Consider the following 22,599-nt stretch of genomic DNA (forward strand, 5'->3'; position numbering starts at 1 on the left):
GGGTGGGAGCTGTCAAAGCCCCATCTCTGGACCTCCCAGGGAGGTGTTTGGATGTGGTGGGGCAGTGACCCTGCTCCCTGGTGCCTGCCACCTCCTGTGCTCTCTCCTATACTTGCCCAACACTTGGGTCCCAAGGGCACTGGGACAAGGGTCCTGGGGCAGAGGGAGAGGGAGTCCAGCTGTGTGACGCGTGGCCTCAGTAGGATCTGCTTCCGGTCCCCTCCCCCACCGCAGGTATTTAAGGTCTGAGAGGGGCCAGCTGGGAGCTGTTGAGGCCACTCCGGTGGCACCAGAGCCCTCTCAGGCAGGCAGACCCAGGGCTTCCCCACCACACTTCGTTCATGGATTTTGTCGCTGGAGCCATTGGAGGTAACAGGATGGTGGGCGATGCGGGCGCTGCCGTTCCCGGGGTAGCAGGAGGAGCTGAGGCCCAGGAAGGTGCTGGGCAGCGGGGGGGGGGGTGCTTTGAGGAGCTCCCCTGCCCCCAGGGTCTGCCAGGACCTGGTGTGGGCCATGGGTACCATGAGCAGAGAGCAGGTTCCTGGGAGACTGAGGCTGGGTGAGGGGTGCTGCAGGGCCTGGGGGCTGCACTGGCCTGGGAGGCTCAGATGGGAGGCTGAGGGCAGGCTGGGGATGGGGCTGTGGTCAAGGCATGGGGGCTGCGCAGGAAGCAGAGTCAGGGAGGCTGGGAGTCCTTGGTGTGGGGAGGGGTGACTGAGTCACTGGAAGGGAAGAAAGACCCCAGGAGAGGATAGAGAGGGCAGGGAGGTGGGGAGGGAGGATGGGGCCTGGGGCCTCCAGCAGGGACTGGAAGGGGTGGGCAGAGGATGGCAAGAGGCCTGGCGAGCCGGCTCCACCTGCCCTGCAGGCTGCATGCGCCTGGCTGGGCCTCCAGAACCTGCTTCTCAGGCCAAACTCTGCTGGGAAACTGTTCTCCCTCCCTGGGAAGGGCGCCTGAGACAGCCCGGCCCTGGGACCCAGGCTCAGCTCCACCCGAGGGCTGGGGGGGCTGTTTTGAGGGGGCACCCCTGGCCTTGCTGGTCTTGTGAAACAGCAATGGGTGGCATCAGTACTTCTGGGAACAGCATGGGGGCCGGGAGAGCAGCCCAGCTCTGGGCCTGGGAGAAGGCAGGGCCCTGCTTTCTTTTTTTTTTTTTTTTTTTTCCGAGATGGAGTCTCGCTCTGTCGCCCAGGCTGGAATGTAGTGGTGTGATCGCAGCTCACTACACCTCCTCTTCCTGGGTTAAAGTGATTCTCCTGCCTCAGCCTCCCGAGTAGCTGGGACTATAGGTGTGTGCCACCATGTCTGGCTAATTTTTGTGTTTTTAGTAGAGGCAGGGTTTCACCATGTTGGTCAGTCTGTCTTGAACTCCTGACCTCAAGTGATCTGCCCACCTCAGCCTCCCAAAGTGCTGGGATTACAGGCGTGAGCCACTGCACCAGGCCTCATTAGCCCTGCTTGAGCCCCTGCTAGGTGACAGCCTGGGGCCAGCCACTCCTTTCCTCAGGGAAGTGCCTGGACTTGCCTGAGGTCGCACAACTGGACAGGGCTCCTGAGTCTGGCATCTTTCCTCGGGAGCCACGGGGAGGCCTGTGTGAAGGGCTCCTGCTCTATATGTGGCCCTGGGTCATGGCTGTCGGCCCTGGGCCATGTCCTTAGAGAACTCTTGTTCTGGAGGTGGCCTTGGCACACAAAAGCAGCCAGGCCATGTGACAAGGGCTCTGCTCGCCATGTTCCAGGCACACAGAGGCAGGCCAGAGTACAGAGGCCAGAGCAGGCTCCACAGAGGAGGTGATGTTGTGGCAGGGCTTTGACGGATGAGAACGAGTCCGGTGAGGTGTATGGGGTGTACGGGAGGGTAGAGAAGGGCCATTCTCGGCCGGGCGCGGTGGCTCACGCCTGTAATCCCAGCACTTTGGGAGGCCGAGGCAGGCGGATCATGAGGTGAAGAGATCGAGACCATCCTGGCTAACACAGTAAAACCCTGTCTCTACTTAAATACAAAAATTAGCCTGGTATGGTGGTGTGCGCCTGTAGTCCCAGCTACTCGGGAGGCTGAGGCTGAGGCTAAGGCTGAGGCAGGAGAATTGCTTGAATCTGGGAGGTGGAGGTTGCAGTGAGCCGAGATCACAATACTGTACTCCAGCCTGGGCAACAAGAGCAAGATTCCACCTCAAAAAATAAAAAGGATCATTCTGTCCAAGCCACTTGGTCACAGTCCCCATGTGCCTATTGTCTTCCACTGGCCTTTACCACTGCCCCTCAGGGGAGAGAATGGTTCCCCCGGGACATGCCTGTTTCCCCCCCCTGACTTCCCGGTGCAGTGCTGGGGCTCGGAGGTTGAGGCCTGGCACCTGAGGCCTCTCTGAAAGGTGTGGAGTCCCGGCCCTCTCTGTCCCACAGACACCTGTGGTTCCAGGCAGTCCTGACTCTTGGCAAAGCCCCAGTGTGGGCTTGGGCTTCCCTCCGCCAGGCCTTTGCCCAGGCTGTGCCTCCCCCTCCTTCCACCCACGCAGCCGAAACAGTTACCACCTGGCTCACAGGCAGACCCTCCACGGACTGACGGCTCGAGGGCAAGGTCTGCCTGGCTCAGAGACATGGCCCAGTTCTCCCAGAACATGACGCCTGTGGGGAGGCCCGGGCGTGTCTCTGGCCCAAGGCAGCGAGGATGAGGCAATCCCGGGCCTGGACTCAGGGAAGGGGAATTTGCTGGCAAAGGGCAGCAGTGACTTGGATGCTCAGTTTTCTCATCTGTAAAACGGGGATCCCCTCAGGATTGATGCGACCTGGTATGGACCAGAAGGGCCGAACGTGGGTTGGCTCTCAGGGGAGCCCAGTCAGCATGGACCCTGCTTCTTCTTCCCTGCAATGGGCTCGAACTGCTCACCAGCTCCACTCACCTCACAGTGGGTCTCTGCTTTCCTTCCAGGCATCTGTGGTGTTGCTGTGGGCTACCCCCTGGACACCGTGAAGGTGCGGCAGGAGCCAGCCCCGCGGCCATCCCAAGGCCCCTGCACTCGTCCATGGCCAGAAGACTTTCTAGAATGCTAAACAGACCCAGCCCTCTGCTGCTCTAACACCTTCAATGGCTCCCCATAACCCCTGGGACTATGTCAGTCCCACTTTCTCACCCCTGAGCCTCAGGTTCCTCATCCAATACAAGGCTCTCTGTCCCTGCTGTGCCCACAGCCCAGCGTGGCTAGGACAATCAAGAGGGTGGTTCTTCCCCTTCCCCAGGACCTGCTGACCTTGCCCTAGGCCTGGAACCACCCCTGCCTGAAGCCCACTTCTCCTGCAGGTCAGGATCCAGACGGAGCCAAAGTACACAGGCATCTGGCACTGTATCCGGGATACGTATCGCCAAGAGCGCGTAGGTCTGGGCCGGGGGAGGCAGGGAGCAGGAAGGGGATGGACGCTGGGCCTGCCTCCACTGCCCAGCAGTTGATGCCAGGCTCCCCTCCGGCTCTTAGCTCTCTCACCTTCCTCATGGGAATAGTTCTGCCAATCTCATGGGTTCCTCCGAGGACTGGAGCTGGGGTATCTGGCAGTTAGACGGGCCTCAGAAGGAGGTTCCCACCTCCAGTAGAGGGTCTAGAGGTAGCATTCAGGCCTTTGAAGGTCAGAGGAGGGACCCATCACTGCACTTCTGTCTTCTCCAGGCCAGGCACCCCTTGAAGGCAGTGTTGGGTGGAGGCTTCAGGGTCTGGCTCAGAGGCCCGTCCAGAGGCAGGACTTGGGAACGTTCTCTGAAATGGACTTGGGGCTTGGTGCAGGCCAGGTGCAGGCTCATGAAAGCAGCCGTGGCAGAGCATGCTGTTAATAGTTCATTGTCAGCCAGGCGCAGTGGCTCATGCTTGTAATCCCAGCACTTTGGGAGGCTGAGGTGGGAGGATCACCTGTAGTCAGGAGTTCGAGATTCGAGACCAGACTTGCCAACATGGTGAAACCCTGTCTCTATGAAAAATATAAAAATTAGTTGGTGGGGGCTAGGCACCTGTAACCACAGCTGCTTGGGAGGATGAGGCAGGAGAATTGCTTGAACCCAGGAAGCAGAGGTTGCGGTGAGCTGAGATCGCACCACTGCACTCCAGCCTGGGCGACAGAGCAAGACTGTCTCCATAAAAATAAAAGTTAGTCGCCACCAAGCAGCGGCCCTGGGTTGGGCCTGGTCCTCTGGTTCTTCTGGTCCCCCCTTGTGACCTCCATCTTAAAGCAGAAGAAACTGAGGCCCTGAGGCCATGAATGACCTTCCCAGTGTCCTAAAGCGAATGGCAGAGCAGGGCTGAGTATGGGTTCCCTCAGGTGGCTCCTCCTCCTGGCTGGGCCCTGGCCTGACCCTGACCCTGTCTGCTAGGTGTGGGGCTTCTATCGGGGCCTCTCGCTGCCCGTGTGCACAGTGTCCCTGGTCTCCTCTGTGTCTTTTGGCACCTACCGCCACTGCCTGGCACACATCTGCCGGCTCCGGTACGGCAGCCCTGACGCCAAGCCCGCCAAGGCCGACATCACGCTCTCAGGATGTGCCTCTGGCCTCGTCCGCGTGAGTAGGGGCAGCCAGGGTGGGAAAGCCCAAGGGAGACTCTGGGGGTCTGAGAAGTTATCCACGCTGGCAGGTGGGGAAACAGAGGCTTGATGAGGGCAGACACTGGAGGCCACACATGGAGCCCGGGGCTTTGGGAGAGGAGCTGGCATCCCAACCAGGCTGCACACAGATGAGGGGTCGCTGCTGTCCTGCCCAGCATGGCCCCCTGGGGAAGGGGGCTGTGACCAAAGGGACTTGCTCATGGCTCCAGGCACAGAGATGCCTGAACACAATTGACTGTTGCTGGACTCAGGCATTCCTCCACCCCCAACTGTGCATGGAGCATCTGCAGTGCCTGCCTGCCCTCAGGGAGCCCTCACTCTAGCCGGGGAGACAGAATTCCACACGTGGTGATGGCACGGAGCCAGCTGGAACAGCCCAGCGGCTGAAGGCCTGGCCCAGGGCTCCAGACCACCAGGCCCAGCTCTCAGCTCTGACTCTTGTGAGCTGAGCAACCTCGGGCAAGCAAGGGAGACTCTCGGAGCTTCTGTCTCTTCATCTGTAAGAGGCATGATGAGAATTCAGTGACATTATGAGGGCAAAGCCCCCAGCACACGTATGTGGAGTTCCCATGAATGAGTTCCCACAGTGGCAGCCAGTATGTTCAGTGACCATTATTGTTTTTATTGAGACAGAGTCTCGCTACGTCACCCAGGCTGTAGTGCAGCGGCAGTGATGTGATCTCAGCTCATGGAAACCTCCACCTCTTCGGTTCAAGTGATTCACCTGCCTCAGCCTCCTGAGTAGCTGGGACTACAGGTGCATGCCACTATACCTGGCTAATATTTGTATTTTTAGGGGAGATGTGGTTTCATCATATTGGCCAGTCTGGTCTCGAACTCCTGACCTTGTGATTTGCCTGCTTCCACCTCCCAAAGTGCTGGCATTACAGGAGTGAGCTGCTGTGCCCAGCCAATATTATATTTTATTGCTGATATGTTATTAAATATGTTCTTTTTTTTTTTTTTTTTTTTTTTGAGACGGAGTCTCGCTCTGTCACCAGGCTGGAGTGTGGTGGCGCCTTCTCAGCTCACTGCAACCTCCGCCTCCCAGGTTCAAGCAATTCTCCTGCCTCAGCCTCCTGAATAGCTGGGACAACAGGTGCCTACCACCACGCCTGGGTAATTTTTAGTAGAGACAGCGTTTCACCATGTTGGTCAGGCTGGTCTCGAACTCCTGACCTGGTGATTTGCTGCCTCGGCCTCCTAAAGTGCTGGGATTACAGGAGTGAGCCACTGTGCCCGGCCATTAACTATGTTCTTGAAACTGGGTCACGGACATTTTCTTACCACCTCCTGGGAGAAGCCGGGCAGGCTGGCCTGTGAGGAGAGATGTGGTTGCTGAATGAAGCGTGGGCTTTGGCCTTGGGTGGGCAGAGCTGGCTTTGGACCCTGTGGCTCCCCAGCCCTGGGCCAGCCTGCAGGGTCTCGGGGCCCCAGCTCCTGAGGTTGCTGTGGGCAACATGAGGCCAGTGGGAGGTCAGGTCCAGGCTGCGGGCAGAGCCACCTCCCTGCAGGTGCCGTCTGACCCCGGCCTCCTCCGCTCCAGGTGTTCTTGACATCGCCCACTGAGGTGGCCAAAATCCGCCTGCAGACGCAGACACAGACACGGACACGGACACAGACACGGACACAGACACAGACACAGATGCAACAGCGGCGGCTCTCGGCCTCGGGGCCCTCAGCTGTGTCCCCTGTGTGTCCTGCGCCCCCTGCCTGCCCAGAGCCCAAGTACCATGGGCCGCTGCACTGCCTGGCCACCGTGGCCCGTGAGGAGGGGCTGCGTGGCCTCTACAAGGGCAGCTCGGCCCTGCTCTTGCGGGACGGCCACTCCTTTGCCACCTACTTCCTCTCCTACGCCGTCCTCTGCGAGTGCCTCAGCCCCGCTGGCCACAGCCATCCAGGTGAGCAGGGGCTGGGACCTGGCAGGGCGGGGAGCCCGGAGGGATGAGGAGGCCAAGCTGAGGTCGTGGTGTCCACCAGTACCCGAGTGGGGGTTTGAACCCAGCCTGCTGCCTCCCAGGGTGGGCTCCTCAGTTCCCCCCAACACCAAGAGTCAGGACAGACTCGCTGTGTCACAGTGTGTGGCTGGGGACAAGTCCCGTTCTCCTCTCCTAAGCCACTTGCAAATGAGGATGGGCCAGTAGAGGGAGTTCAGGCCTCTGCCCTGGGCGCCCCATCAGGCTCCCAGTCAAGGCACTGTGGTCCCTCTGCAGATGTCCTGGGTGTGCTGGTGGCCGGGGGCTGTGCGGGGGTCCTGGCCTGGGCTGTGGCCACCCCCATGGATGTCATCAAGTCGAGACTGCAGGCCGACGGGCAGGGCCAGCAGCGCTACCGCGGTCTCCTGCACTGCTTGGTGACCAGCGTGCGCGAGGAGGGGCCCCGGGTCCTCTTTAAGGGGCTGCTGATCAACTGCGGCCGTGCCTTCCCTGTCAACATGGTGGTCTTTGTCGCCTATGAAGCGGTGCTGAGGCTCACTCGGGGTCTGCTCACATAGCTGGTCCCCACACCCAGAGGCCCACCCGCTGGCAGCTGCCGGAGGTCATTAGTGGCTGGAGGAGGCAAGAGGGTGCCTGGCTGAAGTCAGGACCCCACAAGGCCATTGCCCGGGACAACGGGGAGCCTCCCTGTAGTGCATTGGCCGAGGCCTGAGCTTGGCCTGCCCAGCTACTGACCTCAGGTCGAGGGGCGCCCCCGGCCATCAGCCCAGGGTTGGCCTGCGGTGGCAGGAGCCAGGGAGGAGTGGGTCCCTTTGATGAGGGTGTGTCTCATGGAGTCAGTTGTTCATTCCAGCTTCCCCATTGCCCTGTCTCCCATATCTTTGGAGCCCCCCTCCAGGGAGTCAGGTGTGTGCTCAGCCACCCTCTGCCCTGTTCCCAGACCCTTGCCCCCACTGCTGTTCCAGTGTCTTCACGAACCATCCCTTGCAGGCAGGGGCTCCCCACAGGCTGGGGGCCTCAGGGTGCGGAGCAGGAGCTGGGCTGGCATCATGACTGAGGGCTGCAGGCCCAGCTCGTTCCCCGCAGCAGGCTACTCCAGGAGGGCACTGCTGGGGCTGCCATGCCCACCTGGAGGGCACTGCTGGGGCTGCCATGCCCACCTGGAGGGCACTGCTGGGGCTGCCATGCCCACCTGGAGGGCACTGCTGGGGCTGCCATGCCCACCTGGAGGGCACTGCTGGGGCTGCCATGCCCACCTGGCAGGGGCCTGGGGAGGCCATGCTCACCTGGTTAGGGAATTTGGGGTGAGGTTCCTCAGGAGCCCTCACTCTGCCTGTGGAAGCTGCACCTGCCACTTAAGGACCCTGAAGACTGTTGGGAACTTGTCAATAAAATGTTTCTGAGGATGTTCAGGGCTGTGGCTCTGTGGCCGTGGCTGACTGTTCCCTGCGCCCAGCAGCTTTGCACAGTGAGGCCTGCCTGCCTGTCCTGGGAGGTGTGGGGCCGTGGCCCTGCCCACTCCCTTCCTGTTGGATGAGCCCTCCACACCCGAGCTGCCAGTGCTCCCACTCTACCAATGGGCATACCGAGACCCGGTGTGGTACTCCGGCGGGCTCCACCCTCTCGGCCTTCTGGATGGTGAGGCCTGACCTATGGCACTGAGTCCTGCCTCACCGGGCTGTCCAGTAGGGCACTTGCTCTCCTCACCACCCCAGTGCAATCCTACCTGCTTTCAGAGTGGAACCTGTTCCAGCCAGGCCCTCCACCTGCCCTGCCTGTGAGCCGCCCCTCCAGAGGGGCTGTCCATAAGAGGGCATCGGGCACCTTGCCCAGCTCACTTACAGATGCCAGCCAAGCAGACAGCTCCGAGAGGGAGTGAGCCTTGCCTGCACTCACGCATCAGTGAGGGTGGGAGGACTTGAGCTTCTGAGGCTCCAGCACCCCACTCCTGGCACCATGTGGCTTCCAATGATGGGGACTATCAGGGGTTAGGGCTGGCAGGGCCAGAGGCCACCTGCATGACTATCTTCACTCATGGACACTGACCTTGACTGACCACTGCACTGCTCCCAGGCATCTCCTGTTCTACTCCCTGGGGGCCCTGGTTGGGTGTGTGGTCATTCGCCTGCCTCTCCCCCTCTGCAAGAACTTGCGAGCTGTGCAAGGACTCCATTCAGCTCCAGGGCTGGGGCACAGTGGGTGCTCAGGAGATGTGGGACAAATGAGTGAGTGAGCGAATGAATGAGTGAATGAATGAGTCCTGCGGTAGATCCCTGGAAGTGTCTCCAGCTGAGGAGTTACAGAGGCTGAGATGCTCTGGCCAAATGCTGGGAAAGGGCGGCCGCTAACAGGTTTCCACTGTTCATCCAACACTGACCTCGAGGCCATTTTTGTAGAAGACCCCACCTGGTCAGCCTTGGCAGGAGGGTTCTTGGCAGCACTCCTGGCCCGGCTCTGGCGATGGCTGCACTCTGGGAGGTGGGGGCCTTTGGCTCTCCCTGAGCCTGTGTCACTGAGCAACTGGCTCTGCCTGTCACTGGGGAGGGAGTTTGCAGGAAGGGCCCCTGTCCTCATTGTCTCTACAACCTCTATGGTAATGACCAGAGAGTCCTGGGCCTTAAGGCCCAGCCAGTGTGACCCTGGGGAGGGCACATCTGTGGGTGCTGCAGGCGGGCGCTGGGGACCAGAGGCAGGCCTCTTGCTCACCGAGAGCGCTGTCCCAGAGCAGTGAGCGTTCCACAGCTGCCACGTGTGCCCAGCCACCCTCCGCCCTGGACCCTGCTTCCCCACCCAGTGCCGTTTTGTGTGCTCTTCAGGTACCATCTCCTTTCAGGCAGCCTCCGCTGGTCTCCCCTCCAGGCTTGGGGCCACAGGGCAGCGAGGCTGAGCTGGGCCAGCATAGCTGACAAGCAGACATTACCAGCTGCAGCAGGAGTGCTCCTCTGGCAGAGCGTATGGCACCATGTGTTGCTGGCACCCGGCCTCACGCCTCACGGGGCCACTGCAACCTGCCCATTGTGATCCAGACGCACCCATGTCCTTCAACAAACATTTCTCTTACAAACCACTAGTTTTTAGCAAAATGGGGGAGGTGTGGGAGATGTGCGGCTCTCCTGTGCCCTGACCAGCAGTGACCTTGGGCACTTAGTATTGGACCCAGGGGACCCCTCCTAAGACCCTAAACAGGAGGCATCACTGCTTTTTACAGAAGAGGAGATGGAGGTCCTGGGTGGTTAAGTCACCTGAGCAGAAGTCACACACAGCTGGTGAGGGGAGAAGCCCGTCTGTGTTGGCTCACTCCTATCTGGGTCCAGGGCCCCACCCAGGCCCTGCCCATAGACGCTCTGGTTAGGTGAACAATGACAGCAGCAGTTGTCATTGACTTTGTCACCTCTCATTGCACCTGCATCAAAGGTGTGGCAGAGCTACAAGAAGTCATATTAGTTGCCTAGGGCAACAGGCTACTGAGCTACGTAGCCTCCGTGGGTGGCTCACCCTCACTGGCCATAGCCAGCCAGGTAGGTGAGCAGGGGCTGGGCCTGGGAGGAAGGACGGGGGCCCAGCCCAGGAGTCGAAGCCAGGAGAAGAGGCCTAGGTGAGGTCATGCTGCACACGGGTACCTGAGTGAGACTCAAACCCAGGCCTCCAGCCTCCCAGTGGGGGAACCTTAGTTCCCTCATTTGTAAAACGGCCCCTCTGTATGTGTGTGGGGACAGAGGCACCAAGAGTCAGGACAGACGCGCTGTGTCAGAGTCACCCTATGGGCTTGGACAAGTCATGTTCTTTTTTCCTAAGCCTGTTTCCCCACTTGCAAAATGAAGACGGGCCAGTAGAATGAGCCCAGGGCTTCCTTGCAGCTCGGCCTCTGCCGTGGGCGTCATGTAAATAGGGCCCGGCCTGGCTCCTAGCCTGTGGTCCCTGTCACCCCATGGCACCACCAAGCAGCCCACAACGGCCCCTCCTCTGAAAAGCGAGAACCACCTCTGTTTGTGTTCTCCACCAGCTGCCAGAAAGGTGAAATGCAGTTGAGAGGGAGCCTGCACTGGGAGGCTGCTAAGAACTCTCCCAGCATAAGCCCATTCCTGGGAGCCTGTGACACAGCACTGTGGGGTTCCCGGGACTGAGCGCTTTCATCCCCAAATATTGACTCCAGCAGACTCAAAGCCATCCATGGAGGGGTAAGGGAAGGGGCCTCTGCTCCCTCCCCAGACCTCCCAGACAGAGCACAGCAAGAGTGGGAGCCAAGGAAGTTTATTCACTCTAGCAGGCGACAGGAGGGCAGAGTGTTCCAGCGGAGACCCAGACACATCAACCAAGGGCTTCCCTGAGATTCGCCTTGGCTCTTCCAGGCCTGCACACGGCGCATGATGAAATGTGGCCTGCCCAGACACCCGTGAGGGCCTCGAGGGTTGCTGCCGTGACTTTCTCCCTAGCTACGTCTACCCATCCAGGGACACGGCCAGGGCACTGCTCTGTGCTGACTTCCACGGCAGTCAAAGGTCAAAATGAAGCATCTGCAGAGGCTAGGAGTCCTCGGCATTGGACACGGTCAGGGGAAAAGCCACCCTGACTCTGCAGGACAGCCAGTCTAGGGTCATCTGGCAGGAGAGCACTGGTCTGCCAAAGAAAGCGAGCATGATTGCTGGAGTGGAATACATGCATGGTCTGGAGCTCAGTAAACTGGCAAGTTTCACCCCGAGTCTCAGTTTAATCAAAACTGCCCAACTCTTCAATCTTCATTGTTACAAGCAGCTTTAAAGCTGGGTGATTTCTTAGTCAAATGTATAGAAAACCTTTTTCTTATCAATTTCTTTTGTTGGGGGCATGGGCTGAAATACATCTTGTGCTAAATAAACCTCCCTACATCAAAATTTCAAAGCACCTTTTAGGTTACAATAATGACATTTCAATTCCATATAGGCATACACAGAATGTATATTTTTAAATAGAGGGGGTTTTAAGAGTATACTTGGAAGCCTCGGAGTCCCCCACAGACTGGAACAGGGTGACCCATGGACTTCTGGCCGAAGGCTCCCCTCCTTGGCGCTGCTCTGGGGAGAGACTCAGCTGGACTCCTCTGTCCGACCCTGCAGTGGTAGCCTGCACCAATTACCCACAATGCTTTGACCATACAAGACAGAAATAATGGAACTCACAGAAAGAAACAGTGTTGATAACATACAGGCTTACAGAGACCAGGCCCAGTAATTACCATGAGACAGAGGCCTGGGGCTGGCGGTGCTTTGACCGGGCTGGGATTATTGAGAAATCACTTCTCTGCATAAGCATATGTAAAACGAGTGCTACTGAAAGTCGAAGGACAGCTTCCGGGGAGTCATGAACTCTTTCACGATCTCGTCTGTGACCTCCTTGCGCCGGGCCTGGTGCTCTGCAATCAAGGGCTGGAGAACCTCTATGAGTGTCTTCTTGAGCTCACCGGTGAGCATGGCTCCGCTGGTGTAATCCTGCCCGGAGGGAGAGCCATGGTGAGAGATGGCTCCACATGCCCTGAGTGGCTCCTTCCTGCCTCAGCACACACCACCCATGCAGAGCCTGGCACGTGGGTGGCACTCAGAAGTGAGATCTGTTGTTACCACAACAATACCCTATGCCTTCAGCTATACTTTTCCTAAAACGGCTAGAAACCTGGCTCTGACGGTAGCCATGACTTGGTCTCTCACACTGGAAGGGCCAATGGGGAGGGCAGTCCCTGTCTCCAGTGGCACTGGGGTCTGTCCCCCAAGCACTAAATGACAACAGTTCCTGGAAGCCTTATGGCTTCTGTAAAATCTTGCTAATTTTTTCTCTGTTTCTGATTGTAGTGCATGCTGATTAAACAAATTTAATACAGCACCCAAATCACAAAGCAGAAGCAAAGTAAAGAAGAAATCACCTACAAATCGCAGCGCCCAAGGGTGGGGCCCGCTTTGGTGAATTTTCCTTACATCACTTTCCCTGTGGGCTTCATTTAAACATAGTTAACCTCCCCCTGAGGTTTTCATTTGGTGTCCTTTTTTCACTGTCATAGGCATATTTTCCTGTGTCACTAAAACTTTTGTTTTTTTTAAAGAAATGAGGGTCTTGCTATGTTGCCCAGGCTGCATTTGAACTCCTGTGCTCAAAGGATTCTCCTGTCTCAGCTTCCCAAGTAGCAGGGACTACAGATGTGTGCCACCATGCCCTGCATATGAACACTCTTTTAAACAGTTCATGCCTGTATAATAATCCAACCTGTAACAATTCTAACTTAACATTTCCTGTTTTTTCAAGTCTGTGTGGAACTTTTTCCTATGATCATTTTCAACATCATGTGTGAAAAACTTTTTCTTTTTTTAGACGGAGTCTCATTCTGTCACCTAGGCTGGAGTGCAGTGGCACAATCTCAGCTCACTGCAACCTCCATCTCCTGAGTTCCAGTGATTCTCCTGCCTCAGCCTCCTGGGTAGCTGGGACTACAGACATGCACCACCATGCCCAGCTAATATTGTATTTTTTTGGTAGAGACGGGGTTTCACCATGTTGGCCAGGCTGGTCTTGAACTCCTGTCTTCAGGTGATCCACCTGCCTCAGCCTCCCAAAGTGCTGGGATTACAGGCGTAAGCCACTGCACCCGGCCAACTTTTTCTTATTCAGGATTATTTCCTTGGAAAAAATTCAAGAATGGGCAAACGTGTGGCAAAGCTCTGACCATTGTGGGGCTCTCTGTACCCAGTGTCAACCTGCTCGCCGAGGCTGTGCTGATACGCACACTGCTCACATGAGTGGGCTTGGAGCATCTGCTTCACAATCATCAAAAACAGTCAATGGCAACGCAAGCGCCCCTAACCAACCCCGCACTGAACTGTCTCAGCTTTGAGCACGTTGACTGGCACTTCTCTGATGCCTCGCAAGGCAAGACTGCTTTGTGTGGCTACTAAATGAGTAGTAAATATATCTATCTGCTCTTTCGTGATTTGTTCATTAGGTTTCTGAGCATATTGTCTAAAAAATGTGAGGGCGACCCTACTGTTTTCACCTTGCTTCAGTTGAGCACCTCTCACCAACCCTTCACCCGGCTGCTGGAGCCTTCCAGACCCCATGGGCAGGAGCGGGTGGCTGGAGGTGGGCCGTGGGTCCTCGGGGCCCCTGCTCACCTTCCTGATCTGTTCGAGCTTGTCGTCGTCCTCGAGGAAGAAGGTCAGGTACATGAAAGACACGTCCACATCACAGTTGCCCCCAAACTGCCTGTGCTCCTCGACGGTGTCTCTGCCTCCAGAAAATGCATGCTTATTGACCTGCACCAGAAGAGGACACAGAAATGCTCGTCAGTCCTGCTCGTCCTGTGCCTGGACACTGGCTGGAAGTCAAAGGTGTGAGTGCTGTCAGATTCTGGACCAGAGAAAGGCCAGGCGCACCGCTGGCAGGGGGCTCACTGCTGTTCTTCCTGTGAAGGCTGGGTAGGAGCTGCTGTGGGGCTCACTGCAGGAGAGGTGGCGGCAGATGAGCTTTGAAGCCCCCTATCCTCAGAGACACCGGAGAATAGAAACGGCAAAGCTGAACTGAAACCTGGGGGAGACAAGTTCCTCAGGTGACAAGCTTCAGAAAAGGGATGGGTAAGGCAAGACATGGTGGCTTGTGCCGGTAATCTCAGCATTTTGGGAGGCTGAGGGAGGGGGAGGATCGATTGAGGCCAGGAGGTCAAGACCAACCTGGGCAACACAGTGAGCCCCCATCTCTGCAAAAAAATTAACAAATTAGCTGGTGTGGTGGCATCTGCCTGTAGTCCTAGCTTCTCGGGAGGCTGAGGTGGAAGGATCGCTTGAACTCAGGAGTTTGAGGTTACAGCAGACTGTGACTGCACCACTGCACTCCAGCCTGGGCAATAGAGCAAGTCTTTGTCTTTTAAAAAATAAAAATTAAAAAAGTAAATAAATAAAAGAAAAAGGAAGCGCAAGTCATCCTCTGAGTAAGGGAGACGGCAGGAAGGGCAGCCTGCTCTTCGGGATAGGTACTCTCCCGCAGTGTTAATGGGGACAGGAAAGCAGCACCCTGCCCCGTGGAAAGCAGAACAAGAAGCCCCAGGGTAAGGCAGGAAGGGCAGGCAAACCCACGAGAAGCGAGCAGCGAGCAGGTGGAGGGGCCTGCAGACAGGTCTCCATTTACAAACAGGCAAAGCCGTAAGAGCTGAAAAACTCAGAAACACAATGACTTCTAGGAATTGTTGAAGATAATCACGGAGTAATTAGGGCTAATAAAAGCCAGAAGGAGGCAAAACTCCTTCAACATTCTTTCAATGTTCACCTGAGAAACAGCCAATGTATAAATGTCGCCCTATTATTTTTTTAAAGATAGGATCTCTAATCTGCTGCCCAGGCTGGAGTGCAGTGGTGTGATCACAGCTCACTGCAGCCTTGACCTTCTGGTCTCAGGTTACCTTTCTGCCTCAGGCTTCTTAGTAGCTGAAACTGCAGGCGTGCGCCACCAGCCTGGCTAATTTTTTGGTATTTTTTGTAGAGACCGGGTTTTGCCATGTAGCCCAGCCCAGCCTTGAACTCCTGTGCTCAAGTCATCTGCCTGCCTTGGCCTCCCAAACTGCTGGGATTAGAGGTGTGAGTCACTGTGCCCAGTCCCTCAACTTTTTTTTTTTTTTAGACAGAGTCTTGCTCTGTCTCCCAGGCTGGAGTACAGTGACGTGATCTTGGCTCAATGCAGCCTCCACCTCCCGGGTTCAAGTGATTCTCCTGCTCTAGCCTCCCAAGTAGCTTGGATTACAGGCATGAGCCATCATCCCTGGCTAACTGTATATTTTTAGCAGAGACAGGGTTTCACCATGTTGGCCAGACTGGTCTCGAACTCCTGACCTCAGGTGATCTGCCTGCCTTGTCCTCCCAAAGTGCGGGGATTACAGGTGTGAGCCACCATGTCCAGCCTTAACTATTTTTTTTGAGACTGGGTCTCGCTCTGTTGCCCAGGCTGGAGTGCAGTGGTGTGATCTCAGCTCACTGCAACCTCTGCCTCCTGGGTTTAAGCAATTCTCTGCCTCAGTCTCCTAAGTAGCTGGGATTATAGGCATCCGTTAACACAACTGGCTAATTTTTGTATTTTTAGTAGAGACGGGGTTTCACCATCGTGGCCAGGCTGGTCTTGAACTCCTAGTGATCCACCTGCCTTGGCCTCCCAAAGTGCTGGGATTACAGGTGTGAGCCACTGCGCCCAGCCACTTTTTTAAATGGGAAAAAGGGTGGGCAGAATCAATAAATTCTAAGTTGATATGTTTAGTAAGTCTCCTTAAAAGAATTTCAGAGCAGATTCCTAACTAGATAACTTGGGATCGTGCAGAAGAAAAAGATAAGTGTTGAGGCAAAGGCGCCAGTCTCCATCTTGGCAGGGCACTGCCCAGAGGCTGGGGAGGGAAAGCAGCAGTCATGTGAGAGGCTCGGGCAAGGCCCGGGCAAGTGGCTGGCACTGTATGGCTGGCTGGTGAGCAGGCCCGTGGGGCTGGAAAAAAAAAGCTAATGAATGGATGTTTACCTTCCCTTTCCTTAAAAAAAAAAAGACAGAAATTATAGAACCAAAAACTATGGAACATACCGATAAAAAGGAAGAAGTAAAAAACACCTAGTATTGGAGTCTCCTAGCATCAAAGTGCCTGATGGAGTCACTGGCTGGGTGGTGGCCACAGCCCTCCCTGCTGGGCCCTGGGGAAGAAGCTAAAGCATCAGAAAGGAAGTCTGAGAACACAGCCTCCAGGCTCCAGGGGCAGTTCCCAGCCCCTCATCTGAGAGGAGAACAAGGAAACTGGTGTCTGTCGCACGGTTTTCAGCACTCATCACCACCTGTATACTCCCCTCCCAGGCAAAGTGCCTCGTCCCATGGTGGGCATGCAGCAGATGTGCCATCCATGGAGGCTGTTAGGGTTGTGACACCTATTTTATCCCCAGGAACCCAATGACCTCTGACCTCTGTAGTGCCTTCTCCATCCTACAGGTGAAGGAAACCAGGCCCAGAGTGTCAGGAACCTACCATAAGTGACAGGGATTGGCAGGACCAGGCTGGCTTCTGGGACACCAGGCTTCAGGGTGGAGCTGGAGAACTGAGTGGCTGGCTCAGTTCTGCCTCCTTAACATGACCAGTCCTCAGTGATGCAGGAAGCGGTCCACCAGGTCTGACTTACAGGAAGCCAACAGCAAAATGGGGGCAGAGCAGTCTTGGCGGTGGGTACAGAGCACTGCTGTCAGCAACTAAGGTGACGGAAGTGGGTGACCAGTGCGACTCTGTGTGACAGGAAATGATGCCAAGTGGACACGGCCAGCTAAGGAGGTAGTTGGGATCAGTTAGATCACACAGGCTGACTATGTGCAGGTGGCAGGTACTCACTCAGCAAAGCCACCCCAGTCATCAGCACTGTGCTACTATTGTTATTTTTTTAATTTTAGAGATGGGGCCTCACTGTGCTACCCAGGCTGGGGTGCAGTGGCCATTCACAAGCACAACAGTAGCTCACTGCAGCCTGGAATCCCTGGGCTCACACCATTATCCTGAATAGCTGGGACTACAGGCACTACCCTGGCTGAACCTGTTACTTTTAGGAGGAGGCTGGAGTATATATGCCCTCTTCTCTAGTGTGGAGATTCTGATTTTGGAGCTGAAGTCAGGCACGGGGACTTAGAGCGAGGGCTTGGACAGACCCTCTTTTGTCCCACAAGTCACCTGCAGGCCTGTTGACCATCTGTAGGCCTCTGTGTTTCCTGACCTCATGCTAACTGCTCATCTCTAGGGCTTTGCTGGGCCCTAAGTGAATGATAAATGTCCCAGATTCATAAACAACTTTTTCTTTTCTTTTTGAGCTAGAGTCTTGTTCTGTCACCAGGCTGGAGTGCAGTGGTGCGGTCTCGGTTCACTGCAACCTCTGCCTCCCAGGTTCAAGCAATTCTCCTGTATCAGCCTCCTGAGTAGCTAGAACTACAGGTGCCAGCCACCACACCTGGCTAATTTTTGTATTTTTAATAGAGACAGGGTTTCACCATGTTGGCCAGGCTGGTCTTGAACTCCTGATCTCAAATGATCCGCCTTCCTTGGCTTCCCAAAGTGTGGGGATTATAGGCATGAGCCATTGCACCTGGCTATAAGCAACTTTTTCTTTTTTAAAGATAGGGTTTCACCATGTTGGCCAGGCTGGTCTTGAACTCCTGACCTTGTGATCCACCTGCCTCGGCCTCCCAAAGCACTGGGATTACAGGTGTGAGCCACGGCATCCAGCCCCATAAATTAACTTTTTCAAAACAACTTTCAGAAGCAAAATAAAACAGTTGACTTTTCCACTGGCACTTCTCTCCCCACTCTGCACCCTGTGCTCTGGAAGCTCTGGCCAGAAGTGAAAAGGAAAGAAAAGGCCCAATTATACCAGCTTCCAACTGAGTGGAGAGAGTTGGTGGAGGCCATGTCTTAGAAAGTTTTGATATGAAAGGCTTCCCCATTGTCGACCAGAACCTGCTTGGGACTTTCCAGAAGGGTCAGGGGCAGTGACTCAGAGGGCACGTGACATGTTCCCAGCATTCCCACTGCAATCTTCTAGCCTGCAAACACACACTTGGTTCCAAAAAAATGTCAACTGCTTTGTGTAACAGTGAGGCAATTACATATACACTGGCAGTTGAGGAAGCAGGTAACAGAACTGGGGCCCTGCAAAATAAGGGAGCTCAGAGTAACTTCTCCTTTTAGTTTCTCTAGTGATCTGTCAAATGTTTGCTGAGTGCCTGCTGTGTGCATCCCTCCTGGGGCCAGCAGGATTGTCCCGTGAAAGGCCATTTCTCAATTCTGTGTCTCTAGGTGAGAACACTCTCTGGGACAAAATCAGCTCCTAATGCCCGCTTGGTAATGGGTGCTCACGGCCAGGAAAGCAGTGCCGCTGATTCCCAGTGGGGGAAACTTGGTCAAGTGGCTGAGCTTCTCTCAGCCTCATCATCTCATCTTTAAAGAGAACAGCACCACCATCTCCCAGTGAGAATGAAACATGAGAAAACATAACTAAGGCACCTGGCCCAGCCCCTGAAACATAGCTGATGATCAGAAATATACACAAATCTTTTCCACTGTCTAATAACATCCAAACTAACTATAACTTTAAGGAAACTGCCATGACTTTGCTTCCAGAACAGTATTGGTAAAAGCAGAAAAGGAAAAAAAGAAAAAAAATTCAAAATGTTACCCTAAATTAAAGGGCACAAGACAACTTCACCTGCTTCGTCTGGGAAGGACAGGCTGTCTTGAGTTCTGCAGGGAGCATAGCTGGCAGTCCTGGAGTTCGGCATGGCTAAGGTGGCTGAGGCTCAAAGCACTGTGCGGTGGTGTGTGTTTGCATGTGCCCCCAGGGCGTGTTTCTGCTCCCACTGGCGGCCCTCTGCTCACCTTGGTTTTGATCTGCTTGGCTGTGTCGGTGAGGAAGATGGAGGAGTTGGGGTCGCTGGCACTCATTTTGGTCTGTGCGCCCTGCAGGGCGGGGAAGAAGGTCGAGTGCAGCAGGGCTGGTTTAGGATAGCCGATCTTAGGGGCGACGTCCCTCGTCATTCTAAAGTAAGGATCCTGTGGGGAGAGTAAGGACCCTGATGAGGGTGGCTGGAACCCATGCCAGCTTTCAGCCGTGAGCAGTCCCCGTGAGCATCTGCACAGAAGGCTCTCATGCTTCCAACTAAAGAAACTCACTCCCTCCTCCCTTCGTATCTTTCTTTCCTTTTTTTTTTTTACATTTTACTTTAAGTTCTGGGATGCATATGTAGAACATGCAGGTTTATCACCTAGGTATACCTGTGCCATGGTGGTTTGCTGTGCCCATCAACCCATCATCTAGGTTTTAAGCCCGTACGATTAGGTATTTGTCCTAATGCTGTCCCTCCCCTTGCCCCCGATCCCCTGACTTTCTCTCCTTTTTTTTTTTTGAGACAGAGTCTTGCTCTGTTACCCAGGCTCTTGCTGCAACCTGTCTCCTTGGTTCAAGCGGTGTAAGTAGCTGGGATTACAGGTGTGCAGCACCACCACCAGTTAATTTTTGTATGTTTAGTAGAGACGGGGTTTTGCCATGTTGGCCAGGCTGGTCTTGAACTCCTGGCCTCAAGTGAGCCGCCTGCCTTGGCCTCCCAAAGTGCTGGGATTACAGGCATGAGCCACCCCGCCTGGCTGCCCTTCGTATCTTTCAACACCTCCTTTCTCTGCTGAAGAGTTTAAGAGGAACCTGCTGCCAATGCCCCAGACTTAGAGAGCCTTGATTCTGCCTGCTGACCTGGTCAATGGCACACGGGATAAGGCACTGGATATCTGTCCTGTCTCCGAAGATCTGTGGGAATGAGTTGCTGAAGGAGGGAGCGGCCTGGATGGCAGGAAAACTGATCTTCCCTGAAAGTGAGCAAAAATATTTTTACACCTGAGATGGGTTCCTGTTCTGCCTAGTTAAAAAGGAATGAACAAAAACAGGTTTTCTCCCCATTATAAAATAATCACTAAAGAAAGTCTAAAAAATACGGAAAAGTAGAAAGAAGGACGAACTGCATAGCTGGACTGCGTCTCGTTTCATCCATTTTCTTTGTGCATTTTTGTTGTCGTCACACCGTATCTGGTTTCCCATAATGACTTTTTCACTCTAATGACTATCCATGTGGTTACTGAGTATGTTCTCTCCACTCGATGCATCATATAATTCAGCCATCCTCTAACCACTGGGCATTCAGGTTGCTGCATCTTTAATTATCGTAAGTTATGATGAATGTATTCTGGTGTTTAAAACGGTGGTTTGTGTTTTGGATGTGGCTGCTGTTAGTACTGTCGTTAGTATTTGGTTAGACCTGCAGAAGTAGAACTTTTGACTTCTCCATGGCCCCTGACAGGTGGTGCCATGCTAGTCCCCACTGAGTGGCAGCACCCAGGCACTGGGTGAGCTCAAGTGTTTCTGGGCTCTGGGCACGCAGCTGGCCCAGCGTGACCCTGCTGCTGTGGAGCACACACCGCTGTGGCTCTGGCTCCAGGCAGGGCAAATGCTCCCCAAGGAGAGCCCCAGAAGCACATCCCAGGGAACTGTCTTGGCTGGCAGCTATGACTGAAGGCCTCAAAGGCCTGCTAGGCCTGGAGCCATGTGCCAAAAGAGGAGGAGATCAGAAGACCCAGCCACAAGTCTCGAGGACCAAAAGTCTAAAAGTTGACAAGGCCAATGCATCTGAAAGACACATGGAAATTTCCGGCCATGAAAGCATGCACACAGGAGGCAAGCCATGTGCATATCTGCTGGGGTGGAGCCATGGAAGGAGAGCAGGGTGGGTGTGGGAAGGCCCTCATCTTACACGTGGGGAAACTGAGGCCTAGGGAGACAAAGACTCGAAGGCCCCTTCATGGGCAGCAGACCCAGCTGTCCTTCTCCATCACCCTGGGTTCCACCCAGGGCCGCCCTACACTGACTGGGGTCTCACCAGAGTTGTTGGAACTCCAAAGTCATCCTTAGAAGCTGCTCAACGTTTTACACTACATCAGATTCCAGGGCAACGACGACCCACCCATGCCTGGGTGTCCTACTTAAAGAGACGGTTGCAAATGCTAACATTTCAGAGCAACTCTGCTCCTTTTTGAAGGGCATGGGGAGTGGGCCACAGGCAGCAGTGGGCCCCTTACCAATGGAGTCACTGTCAGTGAAGCCAAAAATGCCTTTCACTTGGTTGAAGGTAACATGCTTCTGAATCTTCACCACATTTTTGTAGAAACCTGGGCTCATCCTGCAAAGACAATCAGAATCAAATTTCACTGAGGCAAAGTCGCAGTTGTTAAAGTTGGATGCCAAAGAGTGGTGGTACCGGCCAGACTCGGGGCCACATTGCGGTCAACACATAAACACGAGGAAGGTGCCAGGAAGTCATCCGAAGGCAAAGAAACCTGCATCAGGCAAAGCAGACACATGTTTACCGGTGGAGTTGACTGGGAAAGGCAGAAACCAGTGTGACAGCATGCACACAGGAGGAGCTGTAATCCCAGCTACTCATGGATTACAACGTGAAGCAGACATACAAACAAGGCAAGAACACAATCAGATTCAGAGACTTGCTTATAGCACGAAAAATTTAAATTCTGCCGGAGTTAACAGTTCAGTGGGCTGTGGAACTCAAGTATGGGAGCTCCCAGGAGCTTCTCCGCTGAGACATACTGTGTTGGGGGAGACTGTCTGCTTGTTTTTGGATAAGCGTACGGATAGAAACACACGGCCTGAGAAGGAGGAAGTCTTGTCTCAGTGCAGCTGGTCCTCCTCACCTCTGGCTGCTACTCCCACTGCTGTTTGGGAGGAACTGACCCTATCCCTAGCAATAGGCTAGGCCACAGTGGCTGATTCAAGCAACCCAATTCTCTCTTCAGGATGCTGAGGGGTATAGCTTTGAGGCCTGGATCTGTGGCAGCCATTCTGCTACCAGGGTGAACTAGGCTGAAGCAAACAGAGGGATGTAGGGGTTTGGCAGAACCCAGAGTGGCTTCTTTTTTTAATTTTTGAGATGGAGTCTCGCTCTGTTGCCAGGCTGGAATGCAATGGCATGATCTCAGCTCACTGCAACCTCTGCCTCCTGGGTTCAAGTGATTCTCCTGCCTCAGCCTCCTGAGTAGTTGGGATTACAGGTGCCCACCACAATGCTGGGCTAATTTTTGTACTTTTAGTAGAGACGAGGTTTCACCAGGTTTTTCAGGCTGGTCTCAAACTCCTGATCTAGCAATCTGCTGGCCTCGGCCTCCCAAAGTGCTGGGATTACAGGCATGAGCCATTGCGCCTGGCCAAGTGGCTTCTTATAGTGCATCTTTGGATTACTCTATTCAATAGCTTTTCCTCTAGGTCCTACCATGTGTCAGGCACTACGAAGGAAAAGGGGGAGGCTGGTGTCTTTAAGTGTTTGCACCACGTGGCAGGAGCTGCGCTGGGTGTTGCGTTAAGTGTCAATACTGCCAAACTCCCCTTCAAAGTAGCAGCATTGCTTCCACTTTACAGTTAAAGACTAGGCTCAAAGAAGTTCAGGGTCATGGTCACAGGCCCAATGAGTACAGGGGCTGGGATCCTAACACAGGTTCGCCAGGCCCCAAAGCCTG

The 22,599-nt window shown here is 54.9% G+C and overlaps 2 protein-coding genes across 9 annotated transcripts in view; one reads left to right on the plus strand and one right to left on the minus strand.

The window, feature by feature from the left end:
- The first annotated feature begins 265 nt into the window (after window positions 1-265).
- On the plus strand, window positions 266-7,931 carry SLC25A47 (solute carrier family 25 member 47). 2 transcript variants are annotated; one of them, XM_035261496.3, is made up of 6 exons: window positions 266-369; window positions 2,931-2,974; window positions 3,300-3,371; window positions 4,356-4,538; window positions 6,129-6,483; window positions 6,796-7,931. In XM_035261496.3, the coding sequence occupies exons 1-6, from the start codon at window positions 342-344 to the stop codon at window positions 7,074-7,076; spliced, it is 963 nt and encodes a 320-aa protein (XP_035117387.1). In that variant the 5' UTR covers window positions 266-341; the 3' UTR covers window positions 7,077-7,931. The 2 variants fall into 2 exon arrangements, with proteins under 2 accessions (XP_035117387.1, XP_035117389.1); XM_035261498.3 differs by lacking the exon at window positions 4,356-4,538.
- Window positions 7,932-10,754: 2,823 nt separating this feature from the next.
- WARS1 (tryptophanyl-tRNA synthetase 1) overlaps window positions 10,755-22,599 on the minus strand; it is a 39,307-nt gene continuing 27,462 nt past the window's right edge. For all 7 annotated transcript variants that reach the window (XM_009006554.5, XM_017977333.4, XM_009006551.6 and 4 more), the window contains 5 exons: window positions 21,151-21,251; window positions 19,775-19,887; window positions 18,907-19,080; window positions 13,653-13,793; window positions 10,755-11,984 (listed from right to left, as the gene is read on the minus strand). In XM_009006554.5, the coding sequence (XP_009004802.1) occupies window positions 11,823-11,984; window positions 13,653-13,793; window positions 18,907-19,080; window positions 19,775-19,887; window positions 21,151-21,251 (691 nt within the window). In that variant the 3' untranslated portion in view covers window positions 10,755-11,822. The remainder of the gene's footprint in view (window positions 11,985-13,652; window positions 13,794-18,906; window positions 19,081-19,774; window positions 19,888-21,150; window positions 21,252-22,599) is intronic.

Source organism: Callithrix jacchus, chromosome 8, assembly GCF_049354715.1.
Source record: "Callithrix jacchus isolate 240 chromosome 8, calJac240_pri, whole genome shotgun sequence".
NCBI classification, from domain to species: domain Eukaryota; kingdom Metazoa; phylum Chordata; class Mammalia; order Primates; family Cebidae; genus Callithrix; species Callithrix jacchus.